Here is a 21495-nt window from a genome sequence, read left to right on the forward strand (position 1 = left end):
TTACAGGAAAATTAAACTACTGATACTGGTTTGGATTCACTGTTAACATTAAATTATGGACTGAAGGCTTTTAAAGTAAAAGGTTTAAAAAGGTGTTTTATAATATCCCTTCTCTGGTTTCCTAATATGTAGAGAAACTATAGTTGAAGAAGTTGCATATTTGGTTTAGGACTACAAAGCAGTTAACAAAAAATACAAAAATATATTTTACTGAGGCCAATAAATCCTCAAATAATTTGTTTAAGTCCTTCTTTCATTTTTAAGATATTTAGTCTCGTGAGAGTCACAAAAATATCACAGTCAGCCTTTAAAAACGCCAATATGTGTCATATGCAAATCCAAACTCTTATAATATTACGAGAACGTGATCCTGTTGGCCTCATCGGTCGGCTACAAAATAGTGAACAAAGAAAGCAGAAAAGATATTTAAAGGTAATCGACGAACGATTGAAACGAAAAGCTTCTTCCACTTCAACCTCACAAAAAAAAAGAAAAGGAAAACAGCACAAAAAGAACCAAAACATCAACAATTTAAGGATCGCATTTCCACAGTTACTCATGACGAACTATCGGAGGAGTTCGATGACGGGATGTTCGAACTCTGACGGGACCGTGAAGATGCATCAAACAATAAAAACGGGAGGAAACCACCGTTCCACAGCAGCAGAAGTGCGAAACCGAGAAACACCTGTCAAACCGAGGTCAAATCTCTGGTCACACCGCCTTCATGGCTGCAGCTTTTTCACTTTCAGTGGCTTCACTGTATCAACAAGAAAAAAGAATACAGTTCAGTCTCCGACGAGCTCGGCCGTGGAGGGGAAGTCCACTCCCCGCCAGCGTAAACAAACAATCCGGGCCGCGCCGAGCAGGACGACCGCGAAACAAGAAAGACCGTGATGGAGAGCGGACAGAAGGTTTCGGGATGAATCAGACGGTGACGCGACCGACGACGACGACGGGAAACTGTTTCCAGATGTTTTTCGTGGTTTTCACACGCCGAAGAAAAGTGCCCCAACAAATACAGGAAAATGGTTTAGTTATTATTTGGTGAATAAATGTATTCGCTCACTGTTCGTACTTCAAATAGTTTGGGCCCGAGCACCGAATGGTCTCGTTATTTAAGTTTAATCGCCTTTAACATTCTCCAAAAACTCATGAAACTTGGTCAGCCGTTGAGACAATGTGCAGGTGGGCGTGGCCAAATGGCTCACTAGCCCCTCCCCCCCCTAAACTCCTGCCCCGGCACACCTAGTTAAATTCACAACTTTAAAATACCACATTAAATGCAACTCAGCATCTGTTTTCACGATAAAATACTGCAGATTATTTGCTATCACACCGCATAATATTTCCTCTACTTTCCCGAAGGATACACCAATAAATCCAACGTTAAAATTAATTCAGCTTCAATTAACTAAAATCACACTACAACCTGAATCTGAACGAGTGGCATTAAATCGATGAATGGATCAACTCATTAAACAGGATTCAATCAATAAAGTGTTGTTTGTATTTTTTTGCTCATGTGATCACAGATGTTATTATATATTCACTGCAGCGTTTACAGGTCTGATGAGTAAATCCACCGTCAAAACTATTCTACTTTTCAGTTTAAGGGTGTAAAATATGGTTAATGATAGTAATATACGGCCATTCGGCTGACTGCCTACCTCACTTATTTATATCACATCTATCGCGGATGTATTTATTAAGTATTTCTTGCTATGGATTTGTTGGTTTTCTTGATTTTCCTCATTGTTCCTTTTATTAATTGGATTTTAACCGAGACCTGAATTATTCTTCCCTTCATGCAACCGGCATGTCTGGAACGACAATAAACCCCCTTGAATCTTTTGAATGCTTGAAAAAAAAAAAATAAATAAATAAATCTCGAAAAGCAGGCGGGCCTTTACGATGCAAAAAAAAAAGCTGATTTAAGCATTTATAAGCGGCGTGTAAATGTTCAAAACAAACTATGAAACTATGATTTTGCTTTTTTTTGTCTCACTTCAGTTAGCAAACACACACGTGGAACAGATCATGTTAATACAGAGTATGTGCGGCGTTTATGTTTTGAGGCTCGGCCCTGACCCCGTTGCTCCCTGCGAGGAAACGTAAAGTTCAGAGCGGCGGGGAGCGAGGAGTGACGATAATAGCTTCCTACCCCCCCTCTCCCCACCTCTCCCCACCTCCACCCTCGAGGGAAAAACAACAGACTCGGAGCCTACAGGTGGATGTGGAGCCGTTCACGTGTTATAAGAGCAGCAAGCAGCAGCAACAAGCACGATGGGAGGATGTGAGTCATGTGAGCGAAGCAGCCGGCCCGAAACGAACCGTCCACCGCTTCAGTTTTCTTTTTTTCAACATGACAAAAACCAAAAAAAAAAAAAAAAAAAACCTTAAGAACATTTCGGACTGTTCTCTCTCTTTTTTTTTTTTTTTTTTTTTTTTTTCTTTTTTTTATTTAAGTTAAAATAAACAGTTAACAGAAGCAGAACATGTTGAGTAAAAATGGTGACAGTTTTCAGCACAGTTGCGTCGAGGGGGGATTCCCAGCTTCACTTCACTACTCGGCGCCGCACAAAGCAAAGCACAGCGAGTGTGCGTCCTGCAGTTTTTTTTCTGTTTGCTTTAGTTAGACAAAACATCCAATCTATTAAAAACCAGGTCAAAAATATTAAACATATTCTCAGTCGACCAATTAAACTTTTACAGGAACAAGAAACTAGAAAATCAAACAAAACCTCTTTTAAACGGAGGACATTTTCCTTCCAAAATTCGTCATTTTGCGAGGAGTTTTGCCCACTTTGCTCTGAAATAAATATGTTTTGGTGCTGCTATGAATTCACACAGACAGAGACCTTTTTGTCCCCCACCTCCATCTTCCAGCGGCTGAGCCATTCTTCTCTCTGTCTCCGGCTGATGTAGTACGGATCTCCGGCCTGGAAAGTCACCCTGGGGACCGGCCTCCTCCGCAGCCTCCCGGTCTCCCCCTGCTCACACACACACACACACACACACACACACACACACACACACACACACACACACACACACACACACACACACACACACACACACACACACACACACACACACACACAGACACACGCGCGCAAATAAAACACTTGCTACACACTCGTGCACATTATGTGAGCTTCGTATTTTTGGGGGATGTTGAAAATGAGGAGAAGTGTCGTAGCGGCACCGGTCCTTCTCACCTCTCTCGGGGAGTCACAGTTTCTGTCGTCTGGCTCGTCTGCGGGAGAAGAAAAGTTGCAGGAAATGGCTCATTTGTTCAGATTTAACAGGAGGTTTTAATGAGGAGGTAAAGTCATGGTTTTCATCACTTCGCCCAGGCGTCCATATTTAAAGTCAAAAATGCCCTCAAACGCTGCATCTGGGAGTTATTTGGCTGTTAAAAAAAAATCTCAGGGACACCGGCAGGATATTTTAAGAAAAACATTTTTGTCATAATCGTAAAACAACAACCTTTCACAATAAAAGCATCTGAACGGCTATAAAGTGGATTATTTTAAATGATATGACTCTCTGCATTCAATCTGTACCCTTGTTCTTCTCCGTTTGCTCCAGTTTCCGACGCCCGCGTTTCTTTCGGGGGGAGGGCTCCGGGTCCTCCGGCGGGGTTGGGGGCGCGTTTGCGCAGGGGTCAGAGGTCGCCATCTCCTGGGAAACAGACAGAGCACAGTCGAGGTCTGAGAAAGAAAAAAAAAAAAAACGCCTCTCGCATTCGTCTGAACCCATCAAAGGCCTCCACAGACATAATAATCACACACACACACACACGCGCACACGCACACGCACACACACACACACACACACACACACACACAATGTAAGAGCTACTGCAACGCTTGCACGTACCGATTAGTAAAATAAAAAGCAGTAACATCCAGCAGTGTGTGTCTGCATAGGATCAGTGTAATTAACACACACACACACACACACACACACACACACACACACACACACACACACACACACACACACACACACACACACACACACACACACACACACACACACACACACACACACACACCTATGAGATGAGAGGAGAGGAGGAGTAGCACTGATGTTATTAACAGTTTTAATGATTAACAAGCAAACGATGCTCATAACATTACATTAAATTTATATATATATATATATACAAAGTGTGATTTATAATGTAAAAATAAGCTTCAAACTAGTTGCATACATTTGTATAACGAATGTTGTTGTAATTGCACTGTAAACGTGGCCCCTAAGATAACCTGCTGCCTCTGATTCAGCAGTTTCTCCATTAGCTGATCGGCATTAATGATACCGAACTCTAAAAACAAACAAAAAAACACCGGCCTGTTTTTTTTTCCCTGTGTGTGTGTGTGTGTGTGTGTGTGTGTGTGTGTGTGTGTGTGTGTGTGTGTGTGTGTGTGTGTGTGTGTGTGTGTGTGTGTGTGTGTGTGTGTGTGTGTGTGTGTGTGTGTTGCCAACAGATTTTTTTTTATTTTTATTTTTTATGGATGGGTAGTTAAGAGCAGGGGTGACTGTCAAGCTCAAAGGCTACGCTAACACTAGGTCGCGCTAACAAGCCCACAAAGGCTGTAATGAGCAGCTGAGGAGGCCTGTAAAAAGTGCAGGGCAGAGAAAAGGTGACCGGGGGAGAAAAATAAAATAAAAAAAGGGGCCTCGGGACGGACCGAACTTCACCGGCAGCAGCCGTCAACACACTTCACACACCGATGCTCCAACAGAACACGAGGTTCTGACGGGAAGGGGCATTACAGTGGTTTAAATAAAATGTCATATTTTTTGCACCGGTGTGTGTGTGCTGTTTTGCAAATATAATTGCATTTACAGAACCACTTATTTCCCCCCCGCTGCATTAACCAGGTCTTAAAAGTTAATGCAGGATCTGAGCATTAAAAAAAAAAAAAAAGGGCAGCTGGGTGTTTTATGTCTGCGTGAAAGAGGACAGATTCATTTGTACAGAGTTCCATTCAGACCTTTTGACAGAGGATGACTCAAAACGCACGTCCATTAACTCGCATTGAATTACTCCAACCGACACAGAAGCTTTCTTTTTTTTTTTCTCTCTCTCTCTCTCTTTTTCTAGCAAACATTAAGAAATAAACTGATTTAAAAGTAAATGTCACGTGACTCGACGGGAAAATAAAACATAATTTCCGACTCTATCGCGTTTCGTACACTGAAATTACATTACAGGGAAACACAAAAACATTCGTACTAAATAAATCACGGCAATCAAACTAAATTCAACCACTTGGGTCAAGTGGTTGAAATCGGTGTCAAAACTTGCTATATGTTTAAAAAAAAAAAAAAAAAAAAAAAAAAAAGCATCTAACAATACAATTAGCTCACGTGTGCACAAAAAAAAACATATAGATGGTATGAATTAACCCGAATGAAAGTCGAACGTTTTCGACGATAAAAAAAAAAAAAAAAAAAATTGCACGTGCAGCACCGACAGAGGAGCACGAAGCCTTAACATTTATCGTCTTAACCCCGGAAACAAAACAAAAAAGTGAAATCAAAGCTGCATTAAGCAATAAAAATTTTTTTTTTTTAAATCATTAAAAAAAAAAGACTAGAGCAGCTCCTACGGCTAGCTTTTTGAAGCAAACAACTGACTACTTACACATTCAGCAGAAACAGAGGAATCTGGACTCGGAGTCATCTTTTTGGCCGCATGTGGAACGTGAATCGGTCCACAGATTTCCTGAGAGAAATATCTGGACGTCTTTGAGCTGCTAATGTTTCTCGACGTTCTTCGGCCACTTCGCCTCCCTCTCTCTCTCCCTCTCTCTCTCCCTCTCTCTCCTCTCTCTCTCTCTCGCTCCCCTCGCTCGCCCGCCAACTTCGCACCAAAACGGGAAGTGTGCAGCCGGCTCCGAGCAGCACCGGCTGTACACTTCCTTTTTCTGCGAGAGCGAGTTGAGTTTTTTTTTCAGGGCGGCGGCGGCGGCGCGTCGGCGTCGGTTCACGTGACCGGGAGCAGTTTGATTCGGGATATTGCTTAATGCAGCTTTAAAAGTCGTATTGAGGGACTTGAGATACAAAGCAAAACAGCAGGAAGAAGCCCGAAGGTGCGTTTAAACTCACTTTTATTGATATATTTATTTATTTTTTTGAGGCACAACTCGCACGCGAGGAAATGCGTGGAAAGTACCTGACTTCATAACCCGGAGGGAGGAGGAGGGGGGGGGTGAGGGGGAAGGAGGGAGGGAGGACGGCTTCTGGTTGGACGATTTACCGACAGGGAGGCCGAGCGGAGACGTCGCCGACAATTAAAAACAACAGCGCGCCAAAAATGAGATCAAATTCAGCAATTGCGCCCAAAAAAAAACAACAAAAAAAAATATATAGCAAATAAATGCGTGCGAGGTTGTGTCGTGAACACGCGCGCGTTTAGCATTTTGCGTTACTGACGCGTTTATACGCACGACGTGCAGAAACGTGCGCCCGGTTAGTTGTTGTCAGGCGCCTCTGAGCAGCTCCCGGTTCGACGGAGCAGAAACCCTCTCCAGCTTTAAGGTAAGACTTAAAACTTTCCTTTTTTTAATTTTTTTTTTTTTTAATAAAGCTTATATTTAGAGCTGCCTCAGGTTGGCCCTGAAACCAACCCTGCAGTTAAGCTGTTGTTGTTTTTTTCCCCCTCTCGTCTGTTATTGCTATATAGTAGTTTCTGTCGTCGGCCCCCACCCGACAGATCACGTCATCAGCTCTCTATGCTGTCCTTTTTCTCTCTCTGCTCTCCCCTCTCACCTCCAACCGGTGGAGGCAGAAGCTCCGCCCACCTCTGAGCTCCGGTCCTGTCGGAGGTTTTCTTCCCGTTAAGTTTTTCCTTCCCTCTGTTGGGAGGTTTTTTTTTCTCCCCCCCACCTCCTTGCTAGAATTGTTGAAGTCTTGTGTTTCTCTCTATAAACGCTGTAAAGTTCTGCTTTAAGGACTTCGACGTGTTCGAGTGCCGCGAAACAACCCGCGCTGCGTAAATAAAATTGAACTGAATTGTGAGGTGACGATCGGCGAACAGTCGAAAACTGAGAAACATCGAGTGTCGCGAGAAAAGAAACATTACAGACGCTTTTTAATACTGTTCATGACATTTCCTTTGTTTTGCTGCGGTTCTGCTAGCTAACTCGCGCTGTTACTAGGGATAGCTATGATGGCCGCGTTGGCCAAAGCAGCTATTCCTAGTATCTACTAACAAAAGCAAATAATGCGTCGAGTCTAAAAGTCATTTTACCGACGGACTGCTGTTGTTAACGATTATCTTTTTTTCCTTGAGCGACGAGTTCAAACGATAAATATAAATACACGGATTTACTGAGTTTTGCGTTTCGGGTCTACAACTCGTGACCGTTTCCATTATTAGTTCATCTTCGCAACTAATTTCAATATTAATCATTTCGTCACTAAAAAGTCAGAAAATAGCTCCGTCTACGACGATATAAGAAAATGCATCGAGGCTTCTTTGAGAAGCGTCAAACACTAATTCAGAAACAAAACAAAACGACGACTAACTGATGAAGCTCTGCAGTTTCTGTTATTTTGTCCACCCCATTTTCATCGAAGCCCAAACACCCGTGTTTTAGCTCAACGGCACCTCGAAAGTTCAGCCTGCAAAATGATGAGAGGGTCTAAATCTAAATCTAATCTAAAACTGAACATTATAACCTTCATGAAGGTCAAATATATTCACTCCAATTAAATTTGATTCGTACGGCGCCAAAATCGCAACACACAAGTGTTGGATTAAACTGTATTAGCTTTAGTTAGATGGAACAAAAGACAGATCAAAATATCATGACAAAAATTGTGTATTTTCGCACGACATGCAATTATATTCCATAATATAAATATACACATGAAGAAGGAATCAGTATAAAATGTTCATCTTATGCTTCAGGTACTTTCCAGCACAACTGCCTCAAATCAAAGCGCTCGTTCGGCGTCCAATCAGCATCCAGGAGCTGCAAACACCAAAAAAAACGCTTTGATCACGGCTGAAAATGCAACAAAGTTGTGCAGATGTCTTCGTCAAATCACATGTTTTTTTTTAAACAACTTTTCATAACAACCGTGAATGCGCTGATTAAGGTAAAGATTTGCACAGATAATCTGAGTTTACACCACATACGGAGTCGGTTTAACCTGCGAGAGCAACGCTGGTACTTCCACCGTTTATCCGTAGCAGAAAAAGTTATTTTTCTTTTCTCTTTTTTTAAATCCACCAGCCACTTTTTGTCAAACACTGCAACCACAAGTTTTCCACAATGTCTCTGTGACCTTTGTAGTTTGGGCGCAAAAAAAAAAAAAAAAAAAACCAGAAACAGAAAGAAACCAGACCGAGCTGCGTGTTCGCCAAAATGTTATCGAGTCGTGTTTAGGTCTACGGGCAGTTTCAATAATGATGTTCTCCGTCTAAATTAAACCCGGCTATGCAGGGTTTCAGTATTTATGACTGCAGCTGTGACGGGGGGGATTTTCATGTAAAAAAAAAAAAAAAAAAAAAAGCATTGCTTAAAAGTTGGGAAATTTTATCTCTGCGGTCCGACTGTACCCTAAAACATCTTTTAGAGTAACACACACACACACAAAATCACCCAGCAGCTGCTCCACACATGGTTCCAGTGGAGAGAAATGGGGGAGAAACGAGGGAGGAAATGGGAGGCCGACGACTACCTTGACTTAAAAAGACAAAACTCGACAGCAGCCAGAAGAGCCGAGGAGAGGCGAGAAAAAAAAAAGAAAAAAAAACACGATGGAGGCTTGAAATAGTTTACGACCAGGAAGCTGATCTAATTATCCACGAAACCATCATCATTACTGTTATAATGTGTGTGTACAGGCGAGTGTGTGTGTGTGTGTGTGTGATTGCTTCTGAACGAGAGGGTGAGGCAGAGAGAAAGAGGAGAGAGTGAGGCTCCCCGTCTGCTCTCTATAGTTAGTGTCACTGACAGCTCCACCCTGGTGCTCCACACAATGGCTCTATTCCTGGAGACACTCCACTGTGTGTGTGTGTGTGTGTGTGTGTGTGTGTGTGTGTGTGTGTGTGTGTGTGTGTGTGTGTGTGTGTGTGTGTGTGTGTGTGTGTGTGTGTGTGTGTGTGTGTGTGTGTGTGTGTGTGAGACAGAGCTAATCTACAACATTCGTGTTCCCCGGACGAGCAGCTTCCAACACGTTCCACCAAAACTACAAGTAATAATACTGCGATACAGTTAATAGACTATTCACCTAGTACTAACGATACTGCAACTACTACTAATACTACTACTACACAACTATCACTACTATAAAACTACCACTACTGTTACTCTACTACTACTATTTGTACGACTGCCACTAGTATTATCTGACATACTACTACTATTTATACTACAACTACTGCAACTACTACTAATATTACACAACATATATCTAGTACAAGTACTACTACCAATACTGTTACTCTACTATTAATACTGTCGCTACTACTAGTATTATCTGATATATATGTGGTACCAGTACTTCTACCACTACCACTGCTGCTACTACTACTATTATGCTACAATCCATAGTACTGCTACTACAACAACTATAACTATGATTGTACTACTGCTACTTTTACAACGGTAATTGTTGGTACTTTTACTACTACTAGTACAACTACTACTGATCTACTAGTAGTAATATACTGATACATTTCTACTACTTCTACTCATGCTACTAATACTAGTACTTCATCAATAACTACCACTACTATTATTACTACACAACTATTGGCACAACCACTACTATTACTCTACTACAACTACTGCCGCTACAACTAGTACTACTACTGCTGCTACCAGTACTACTATTACGCTAGAATCAGTACTACTGCTACTACAACCATTATCGTACTCATAGTAATATACTAATAATATACTCATTTATAATAACAAATAATACACTGGTAATATATATTTCCACTATTACCACGACTATTATTGTTAAGTACTACTACTATCAGGCTACTGGTACTACAAAATAACGACTACTTTAGTTGCAGTTACTTCTATTACGTTATCACATTACAACACGTGTACTAATACGCTATAAAAACTACTGTAACGATTATTATACTACCACTACTACTGCTTCTATTTATATTATCATCCTATAACTGTTCTAACAACTACTGGTAGTACTAGTACACTCCTGCAGTACCAATACTGCGACAAATGTTCCTACTTTGACTACTATTACTACAACTACGACTAATACTACGACTAATACTACTGGGTTTAGGATAATTGCAATACAATTACCTTTCACGTCTTTTACAAGTACGAGTGTACGACTACGACTGATGGTGGTATTACAACTACTGATAGTAGAAAGACACACTTAGAGACTCTTACACATGTAATAGGTCACATGTATGTTTCAAGTTCAGCCTGTGTGAGCGTGTGTGTGTGTGTGTGTGTGTGTGTGTGTGTGTGTGTGTGTGTGTGTGTGTGTGTGTGTGTGTGTGTGTGTGTGTGTGTGTGTGTGTGTGTGTGTGTGTGAGAGACAGTACCCACTTTAATCCTGGCCGCCTTGTCAGAGCTCAAACATCAAAGCATGATCAGACATGCTCTCCTGCACGCACACACACACACACACACACACACACACACACACACACACACACACACACACACACACACACACACACACACACACACACACACACACACACACACACACAAATACCACACACTCTCTCGTCGGTATTGCTCCTGACTGGGGCGTTTGATCATGTTTATTCAGGACTCCACCAAAGATGTCAGTCTCACACACGCACGCACGCACGCACACACACACACACACACACACACACACACACACACACACACACACACACACACACACACACACAAACACACACAGTAAGCGACAAGGCCTGAAGTCAGTGCCGGTGAACAAGTACGTGGTTCAGTTTCACCACGGTAATAATACAGCCGTGCACCACGACGCTCAGATTATTATTGCTGCTTGTTCTAATGGCGGCTGGAAGGTTTCCAGTTCAAACACACAACTCAGGTTTTACACACGCTGATGTCACCGTGGGTACAACACCAACAAAGTTACAATCCTGTAGCTGAATGGGGGAACAATGTGCTGAGTTCACAGTTGCTCCTGAAACTCATAAATCACCTGTGGGAGTATTACATTTCCCTCCCGTGCACCTATTATAACCAGTGTGTGGTTTTTAGACTCTTCCTGTGCTCCTACACGCTCCGTCCCGTGGTCATTGTTGTAACCCTCTTCCTCCCCGGAGGTCCCGACGTGCCCGTGACGGGGCCCGTATCGGCTACTGAAACACCACCCGGCGCCTATTTCCTGAAGGCTGGCGAGCGTGTTGCATTCACTGGAGAGAGAATATTCAATTCGTTGCTCGGTGGCGTCCAATAATCAATCTGTGCTCTCATTGTAGTTGGTAATGAGTCATCTCTACGGGCTTTGCAGGTGAGGAGTCCGCGAGGAGAAGGAAAAAAAAAGAGAAAGGAACAATCCGTTTCCTAAATGTCGTCTCTTACCTCCATTCTCAACAACGAAAGAGGAAGTCTTGGCCCCGGATATCCGCCGGCTACACCAGATCTCTAAAGAAATACTGAATTCGGCCCCAGAGAGTAAATCGCTGACAGACCGATAGCTGATGGAGTCCAGGATTGGATATTGAGCAACTTAAAAAGCTTTCGTTTTGATCTTTGAATGCTCAGTTCTTCATCTTTTTTTTTTTTAATATATATGTTTTTGAATGTAAAAATGTAAACGGGTACATAAACGAGGAACTCCGTGTGAATCCCTTCCTCTGACAGGAGATCTTGATCTCAGTGAGATTTCCTGCGTGACCAACTTAATTAAAGATGCATTTACAATTAAAAACAAGCACACATTTGTCAAAAAAAAAAAAAAAAAAAAGGAATAAAAACATAGTATTTTAGCTAATCTCTAAATTGAAAACGTGAAAATAGTGACAAATCACTTTGCTATATACGTACAACACTGTGAAATATTAAGCAACTCTTGAACCCAGCGTGCATACGTGAGATGATCCACTCAAATGTCCTTTAAGGCAACGAGCTACCCGTAACTGTAATATCAGATATTATAGTAGGACGTGTGTGTGTGTGTGTGTGTTTGGGTTTTAGTTGGCAAAAAAACTTCCGACCACTCCTCCCGAGAGCTCAGGCGGTGCTCAAATATTCGCTCAAACATGGAGCCGCATATTCTCCTTCACTCGAGATGATGTTACGTCACTGCGACTGACTCTAAGTGGCGTGTGGAAAATGTGTGTGTGTGTGTGTGTGTGTGTGTGTGTGTGTGTGTGTGTGTGTGTGTGTGTGTGTGTGTGTGTGTGTGTGTGTGTGTGTGTGCGCGCGCGGGGGGGGTGGGTGAGGTGAGAGGGGGGTGGGGGCGGAGGAGGGTGGAGGGGGGTGGAGCCACGCTGAAGGAATGAAGTTATCACAACACGTCAAGAGGGAGAGTATTCTGCAAACTGCAAAAAGGGGAAGAAAAAATAAAAAAGGGGGGGGAATTCCCGTTCTTAAAGACAAACACACCGCTGGGAGAGAAAAATGTCATATAAAAGCAGGAGAAGAAGAAGAAGAAGAAGAAGAAAAACACCAGCTACCGTGTGGAGGCGACTGCTACGTCACATCGACCGTCCAAACCGGGACGCGTCGTTAACGCAGCGATTGGAGGCTGCAGGTGTGAGCGCATCAAAAGCAACAACAAGTTTTCCTGGAAACAGCGCATGCATGATGCAAGCGTCGCACATCTTAGAGTAAACGTTGGAGGGGGGGGGGGGCTGCTGTATCGGTGAATAGATAATCAGCCACTTCTCTGTAGCTTAAAGCACGACACAGGCTATAATTACAGTACTCACAGGAAGCAGCTGCTTGCGTTTCCTGCCGGGACGACCCACTCGGCGCTTGGCGCGGGGGCTCGCCGGCGTCCCCTCCTCCGGACTGTCCTGGTCCGCTCCGTCTTCACTCTGCGGGGCAATTAACGGGGTTCGTAATTAGCGTCGACGGATGAAGCAACAACGACAGTACGGCGAGCGGCGGGAAAACCGGGACTGCGTTGAATGAAAAGGTGGCACACGGTTTGTAACCGTGGCGATCAGAAAACACACATTTTTACACTTTCACTTGAAAGAAAAAAGGAGAATTGAAGAACGGTACCGAGTTATGATCGAAACAAAAGCAGCTCTCGGGCTGCAAGTGGGCGAAATATGAGAGAGAAAAGCAGTAAGTTATAGGTTTGCAGACAGGAGATCCAGCTGTGTTTAGAAAAGCGGACATGGTGCGTTACAAGACACTCAAAGTGTGGACACACACACACACACACACACACACACACACACACACACACACACACACACACACACACACACACACACACACACACACACACACACATAATATTGTGATCAATTACTTGAGGTCTTTTGGAAAAAGGGGAAACCTCGATAACATACAGTAAGGTGCTTTTACGCCCATTTAAAAATGGCGACCATTAAGTGTGGAAAGAGCGTCCAGAGTTTCGCTCTTGAATTTTTTTGGTCAATGTGTTGTGTTGTTGTTGTTGTTGTTGTGGTGCAGATGAGTTGTAGACCAGAGGTGTAATTTTACGATGATATACATGGTTTGCTGCACCTGTGTGGTCGGTGTTAAAATACAGGAGACTTTAGACTCGACTTAAATAGGGCTGGGTATTGTTAAAAAAAAAATTATTAAATCCATTTTAATTCTAAACGCCTCTCGTGCAAGTTTATCGCTCGACGCTACAATTTACCGAAGTTCCCTAAACGCCTCGGATGCTATAGATAGCTGCCAGCGAGGAGCCTTCAGTTACTGCCGAGTACGCAAATTTAGACCGATGTGTGGCCAAAAATGTGTTCAAAAAGAGTGAAATGAGGTGTTTTAATGTAGGATTTACCTACGAAACTGTGATTTTGATCTACCCGCGGCTGCGTACGGTTAAAAACTGCGACTCAGTGACGCTAATGAGATTTTACTCCGGCGTAAATGTCGCAAAAATGATGCCAGGTGTCTCGAACTTAAGCCGAACTGACTTGGAAAGACTTCCCAAGTGGAAAAAGCTCAATAACTCAAACTTCAGAGTTGATGTCACGCTTCATTTCTGTTGCATCACATCTGCAGTCGCATCTGAACATTTTTCAGAAAAGGTTCGATAACGCCGGCGTTCACTGACTTATTTTTTTTTTATGACAAACAATCAAATGCATCCAAACAAGCCAATATGAAGATAACTATATGTTACAAAGTAAAACTTCAGTTTTCCACACTGAGCTAATCTCCGGGTTGGTGAAACCTCCCGTTCTCAATAATCGGAGGTGTTGAAACGAACTCCAGTCAGGTCCACGTTTTCTACTTTTTTACAACGGCTCTGGGCAAAGTTTGACTTTCTGGGAAGCTCAAGTCTGAAAGCTTTTATTGGAAACCTGAGAGGAAACCCAACGTGAAAAAGAGCCCCCCAAAAAGAAAAAAAAAACAACAAATCAACACCTGCTGCATCTTTAGTTTAACAGTCGCAGCTTTAACGTACGAGCTCGCGGCTCTTTGGAGTTTTTTTTAGTTCAGCCGGGAGTTTTTCCAGCTGAGGTGATTTTCATTACAGGCTTTTTTTCCCTTCTTTTATTCATATTTGAGCCCTAGTCATACGCCTGGCTGCCTCAGGAAGACATTAAATAAACGTCTCTGATACCAGACAGAAAAACATTAAGCTCTTGTATTGTTTAAGTGGAAGCGGCCGACAAATACGCTGTAAACGTGTTAATTAGGAACATATTTGCGTTGCGCCGGATTTACAAATAATAAGCGTTTCACTTCTTCCTCAGGAGGTCGGAGAGCTTTTTCCTCGAGGTGCGTTTGTACACAGCATGTGACGATAATTCAATTTACGTAAAAAGCAACAAACAAGAACCAATGGGGTTTTTTTGGGGGGGGGGGCGTAACATGAGGTCTCACTCTCTATGTGTTCATTCTAAATACATATGTCTCAGGATTGTAAAATGATGAGTCAATAAACAAGAATAATATATTACCACCAACTTTAGACTAAGCGGGGGCAATTATTATAATCACAATATCACATAATGTAAAGTTATGAGATAATAATAAGAGAAAAATTGCATCTCACGTTACATACTGAATATACTGAATGTGTGTGTGTGTGTGTGTGTGTGTGTGTGTGTGTGTGTGTGTGTGTGTGTGTGTGTGTGTGTGTGTGTGTGTGTGTGTGTGTGTGTGTGTGCGTGTGCGTGTGTGTGTGTGAGATGCATTGTCGTACTCTCCTGCACTCTTTCTCTTGAGTGTTTGCTGGCCTGGAGGAAAAAAAAACCGTCAGACAAGTTTCATCACATTTTTCGGACTCTGCCCTGCTTGTTGTCTGCCAGGCTTCTGTTTCCATTAACGTCCTCCTCCTCTCCTCTGCTGGACCCTGTGCTAACGGTGACAGTGGAGTGGTTGCTAAGGTGCAGAAACTGCTTAGCAACTGCCTCCGTCGGGGCAGCCGTGCTGACTAAACATCCTGATGTCACTTCCCTGACGATCAGCATAGCAACCAGCCAGAGCGGGTGATGGCTTTTTGCCAGTGTGCCTGGTGTGCAGTCCATATGCCTGTGGCACGATCGCGCACACAAACACACACACACACACACACACACACACACAAACACACACACATAGACGCACACATTTTAACAATACAAGTGTACTCAATTGTGCGCTGAAAGCACAACGAGTGAGAAAAAAAAACATGCCAGTCGAGTCAAATATAAACCGACAGCGTCAGAAAACCACTCAAACCGAATCCCTTCGAAAAAAAAAAAAATAAAAAAATATGTCAACACACACACACACAAGCACACTAGCCAATGTCCGTACATCTTTGGTCTATTTCGGTCTCCCGGCAGGTTATTTTAGGCCACTGCAGTTGCTAGGCAACCAGACTGCAAACCAGGCAGGCAGAGGAGGATCCCATCAGCAGCAGACAGCCTGTCCTCCTTCTCTCTTCCACCTCCCCTCCGTTCTCCTCTCAGTCCCTGCGCCCCTTTCTTTCTTTTTTTTTTTTTTTTAACTGCGTCTCCCTCCTCGTCTGTAGTTTCACTTCTGAATCCGTCTCCGCTCACGTTATCGTTGCTTGATAAAGCCGTCAGCAGGACAAGCGCTAGACTGCATTTGATCCATATTTAGCCTCCATGCAGACTTACAGTATTTACACATTTAAACTGACCTACTAACGTCAATAAAACGCCCTCGTCCTCCACCTCCTCCACCTCCTCCTCCTAAATAGCTGTTATAGTATGTTGGACCTTTATTAGTTCACCTATCAACGCCTCTTTGGGGTTTTGGAGGTGAAACGAGGACCAAAGCTCGTTCTTTCACAGCACATCTCTCGATCAACGACGTAGTTTGCACATGTGCATCCGCTGGCGTCGTACACTTAAACCAGAGAGACCGACACGTGCAGGCCGGCAACAATTATTACATAATCAGAGGATTGTGATTATTGGAGTCGACCGCAATCGTTTTGCAGGATCGTTAGAACGGTTTCGGTTCATCTCCATAAAAACAGCTGCAAACTAACAGAAAAGTCACATTTCCATCAGTTTCCATGTTGTTTTTCTACTTGTTTGATGACCTCATTGTGTTACACCCGCTTCTCCTTCTTCTTCTTCTCCTCCTCCTCCTTCTTCTCCTTCTTCTTCTTCTCCTCCTCCTTCTTCTTCTCCTTCTTCTTCTTCTCCTCCTCCTTCTTCTCCTTCTTCTTCTTCTTCTCCTTCTTCTCCTCCTCCTCCTTCTTCTTCTTCCTCTTCTCCTTTTTCTTCTTCTTCTCCTCCTCCTTCTTCTCCTTCTTCTTCTCCTTCCTCTTCTCCTTCTTCTTCTCCTTCCTCTTCTCCTTCTTCTTCTCCTCCTTCCTCTTCTTCTTCTCCTTCTTCTTCTTCTTCTTCTTCTTCTTCTTCTTCTTCTTCTTCTCCTTCTTCTCCTTCTTCTTCTTCTTCTTCTTCTTCTTCTTCTTCTACGGTTTAATGGCACCCGAGCGGAGAATTGGCGTCACATTTATATTCTGACGTTCGACCGATCGTGATTTTGACGAGCGTCTGTTCATTAACAGGATTTAGTTGCAAAGCGCCGCCGTCGGCACATTTTGGCTTCAAGTCAAATAAAAAGAGGAAAAAAAACTCGGAGGAGGTGATTCGTTGCATTTTGCAGCAGAAACGTGGCAATCGAAGTGACATTCAATCATTATTCTCTTATGTCGTATGACAGTTAGTCATCAACCCGATCGTATGATCCAACGGCATTTAAAACTCCCCTCCGTCTGACATCAGATTACCGGAGATCTTCTTTTTTTTTTTTTTTCCCCGAAAACAGTCATGTCAATTTTTCCAGAGCGGCTTAGCGAAGTCACACAAGTTGGCAGAGAGACCGGGCGAGATTTTGAACGTCTGTAAAACAATACGCATCCCGTATAAAGACCGACTATCTGAAATCTTGCTTCTACGACTCATTCGCAATTAAGACTGCTTCAGGGAGAGAGAGATCAGAAAGAGCAGCTTTAAAAGAGGCTTTAACGCGCCACCGCCGTGTTCAGAGCAGCTATTGAACTCTTTTGCCTTTTTGAACCCGGTCGAACACGAGAGCGCTTCTTTTGAAACACCACTCGCGGGTCCTTCGGGGGGGTTCGGAGATTAAAAAAAGCGTTTTTTTTTTTTTTTTTTTTAAAAACGACACCGCCCACGTGATCGCCGTCTCGCTGCCCGAGGCGCGTCGTTTGACGCTCTTCAAAACGTCTTTGTGGCGCGTAACGTACACGTTTTGTAGACGTGGACCGGGCGAGGCGTTCAGAGGAGAAAGACGGCCTCGAGTGCGGAGTCGGGTTTTTTCCTCATCGGGCTGAACGAGTATTAAAAGCCGGCGTTTAAAAGGCCTCTGGTTGTAGTGAATCTCTGCAGCAGAAAACTGGCGCGTGAAACTATTCTTTTGGGGGGGGTTACAAATATGAGTTTCTGGAGCTGCTTTTGTTTAAACTCGTTTTATTTTGTTTTGGTTTTTTTTTCCATCTTTAAATCAAATTTTTTTTTCTCCCCCTTACACAGCTCTAAAACATCCTCCCTCCCCTCTCCCCTCCTCTCCCTCGGAGCCCACCAGAAGACGTCCCTCTATCGTCCAGCATCTGAATAAGTAGCTCCAGTCATGTGCTATAGATTATAACTGGCATCGGTCAAACTCCCGCTCCTCCGTCCTCCCTCTCCCAAAGTCTTCCTCTCGCTGTCCTCAAAACTTCGCCGACTTCCTCCCGGTTTTCGGAGCTGAAATCTCAGGAAGTGAAAAAGAACAACTCTACGAGGGAAACTTTGCTTTGGCTCGACGCCAGCGTGTGAATGTGGAGGAGTGAGACGGGTCTTTATATAGCGCCCGTGGGCTCTGGGTGTGTGTGTGTGTGTGTGTGTGTGTGTGTGTGTGTGTGTGTGTGTGTGTGTGTGTGTGTGTGTGTGTGTGTGTGTGTGTGTGTGGTGGTGGTGGCAGTTGGGGGGGGGGGGGGGAGTGCAAATGAAAGGAGCCATTTTTCACCTGTCTGGCTGTGTGTGTGTGTGTGTGAAGAGAAAAAAATAAATACAAAAATCCGGTTTCGGCCTCTAAACCGCTGCACTGGTCTCACCTGCATGTGGCCTGAGGAATGCAGAGCGGCCTGCAGTGAATGTAAATAAATAACTGTAAATTGAATTATTGCAAACACACACACACACACACACACACAAAAACCGTGCAAGTCGGTTTTCTGTGTGTGTGTGTGTGTGTGTGTGTGTGTGCGTGTGCGTGTGCGTGTGCGTGTGTGCGTTGGCTAAAAAAAGCTCCGGACTACGAGCCGAGAAGCCAAACCAGCGGCGGTAATGACAGCTGTAGTAAAGGTGGTGGTGGCTGTAATAATATCTGCGGCGGCAAAAAAAAAAAAAAAAATAACAGCAGTAATACTATTAGTACTATTAGTGGCACGTGTATAAATAGTCGGAGCGGTGGGCAGCGGGAGTAGAAGAGTCGCGCCAATGTACTTCGATTTTTAAAGTAGCTTGACTTTATTTAAATATTTCATGTTTTGGCGTTTCGCCGTTTAGATCGATTGTCGTCCCGAAGTTTCGTTTCTTTGACCTTTGACCTTTCTTGAAATTTCATTTACAGATTTTTTTTTTTCTCCGTTTTCTTGCATCTCTCTGGTGTTTTTTTGGGTGGTTTTTTTGCTGCTTTGTCAATAAAATATGTCACACGTAAATAACGATTCATCGTCACTGATATTATTCACGCCCCGAAATTTTTAGTAACACCCCAGTCATCCACCGCTTTAATATTTATCATATTCATTTTTTTCAAAAGCGTAAGCATTAAAAGATAGCATTGTTGTTGTTGTTTTTTTCCACTTCTGACTCTTTTTATATGTTTAATTGGGTATTTTTCTTCCCTCTGTGCTGCAGCAGGTTTCATTCAGTCGGAACCGCTGCTGATATTTAACAGTTATATCACATGTATTATTATTATTATCGTTATTATCAGCAGACGTGGTGACTTCCTTGGTATTGGATTAAATAAAAAATTTAAAAAAAATACCCCCTCCCCCTTTCCCCCCCATCTCACCAGGTCATTGGAGGCGTCGTTCTCCGGCGTCTGGGGCGGCTCGGCGGCGGCGGGGCTGTTGGACGGCATGGCGGCGAGCGTTTAACCACGTTTAAAAAGGTTAGAAAAAAAAAAAGAAAAATCACTAAAAAAAAAAAAAAAAAAAAAAAAAAAAAAAACCAGAGCAAATCAAAACATGGGAAAAGCCCTCAGGAGCACCAGGTGCAGCTTCATTCAGTCCGTCGGTCGGCGGGTCGGTCGGTCCCTCGGTCCTCCCCGTCTCCTTTGAGACAAAAGACAAAACACACACGGTGACGCGAACAGACGCACACTTCACAGGTAACTTGTCAGGTTTGAGTGACATCCCTTCTCCTTCACCTCTTCCTCACACACACACACACACACACACGCACACGCACACACACACACACACACACACACACACACACACACACAGGTGTCCTCAAAGGAATCTGCAGGAATCAGGGTAGCTTTCAACACGGCTGTCACCGAGTGATTGATGTGACCGGATGAAACTGTTCCTGTTTTACTGGACAAAATGGCTGCGTTCAGGCGTGGCAGACATTTTTTTTTTTTTTCCCTCCCCAAAACATGACACAGATCTGAGCATATAAAAAATAAACAACAACAAAATATAAACAAACACAAATCTCTTCCCCACCCCCACCTCCTTAATTGGGCCACTTTTATTTGTGGTCCTGAATCTGTTAATGATCAGATTTTTTTTTTTGGGGGGGGGGGAAGCGAACTCCTCATTGAAAATAGTTGAGGGTTCAACAAACATCCGTAGTTTTGATTTTATAAATAAAGAAAATATCGAGAGAAAAAAAACCAAATAACGTGAAAATTCTGAAAAAAACAACAACACGAGCGACATCTTGAGAAACGCCTGTTTTGCCTGACGAATAAAAACCCGAGTTTACAATGTTAAACGGACTTCTTCACGTTTGAGAAGCCGTAACAAGCGAATAATTTAGTCTTTTTACGCGACACAATGAAGCCGCTTCTCGCGTCTCCTCGTGCGGTTGAGCAGAGGGCAGCTGCTGAAGGAGGCTCGGCGTGACCTTGTAAATACTTCAGCTCGTCCCGGCTCCTCGTTTCATCGTCCTCATTAACATTTTTTTTTTTTTTTTTTTTGGTTACATAAAGGCTTATTAATGACACACACACACAAAAAAAAAATCAAATCGAGAGCGGAGGCACGAAGGAAAAGAGGACCCAGGAGGAGGTGGGGGGTTGGGGGGGAGGAGGAGCGGGAGGAGGGGGACCCGAAAAAAAAATCTGCAGAATAACCTTTGACAGTAAAGTCCTGATTCCCCCGACGGTGTTGGGTTTGAGCGGAGCTCTCTCCGTTGTGTTTTTCCAGCCGGTTCAGCAGACCGAAGGCACTTAGGAGCATTAAATGGCCGTTTACCGGCACTCATTGGCAAACGCGCTTTCGACCGGGCCGGGCCGGGCCGGGCCCCTTCGCCGTCTTCCTGTTCTCGGGGTGAAGACTTCCACGGAGACGGAGGAGCTCTCGTGCCGTTTCACCCCCCCCCCCCCCCGCCCCGTGCGGGGAGGCGCTGCGTCTGGATCTCGCCCATCGATCGCGGCGCCTCCCGGGAGGTTAAAAACATTGAGAGCGATCGTATCTCCGAGTCTAACCCGACGACCTGCATTCGCCACTGATCCGAAACCGGCCGTGTCGGGGAAGGCCGCCGAACGGCACGTTGTTGAGGTTCGAAATGCCCCCCCACTCTTCCTCCCCCCCCCACCTCACCCCTCGCACAGTTCATTCACCCGCCGCGGCGCAGAGCCC

The 21495-nt window shown here is 43.8% G+C and overlaps 1 protein-coding gene across 11 annotated transcripts in view; it reads right to left on the reverse strand.

The window, feature by feature from the left end:
- Positions 1-21495, reverse strand: part of LOC138630856 (DNA (cytosine-5)-methyltransferase 3A-like) — a 46736-nt gene that overhangs the window by 22330 nt on the left and 2911 nt on the right. For 5 of the 11 annotated variants that reach the window (XM_069715457.1, XM_069715454.1, XM_069715456.1 and 2 more), the window contains exons 2-6: positions 19695-19956; positions 12923-13030; positions 3570-3687; positions 3222-3259; positions 2862-2993 (exon numbers count right to left, since the gene is read on the reverse strand). In XM_069715457.1, coding sequence (XP_069571558.1) covers positions 2862-2993; positions 3222-3259; positions 3570-3687; positions 12923-13030; positions 19695-19763 — 465 coding nt within the window. In that variant the 5' untranslated portion in view covers positions 19764-19956. Of the gene's footprint in view, positions 1-2861; positions 2994-3221; positions 3260-3569; positions 3688-5662; positions 5967-12922; positions 13031-19694; positions 19957-21495 lie in introns of those variants that run through there. The other 6 variants (XM_069715460.1, XM_069715459.1, XM_069715458.1 and 3 more) reach the window with 3 other exon arrangements.

Source organism: Brachyistius frenatus, unplaced genomic scaffold, assembly GCF_029030835.1.
Source record: "Brachyistius frenatus isolate BFR_SWC_R1_liver_20210118 unplaced genomic scaffold, ASM2903083v1 Contig_143, whole genome shotgun sequence".
In the NCBI taxonomy this organism is placed as follows: Eukaryota; Metazoa; Chordata; class Actinopteri; family Embiotocidae; genus Brachyistius; species Brachyistius frenatus.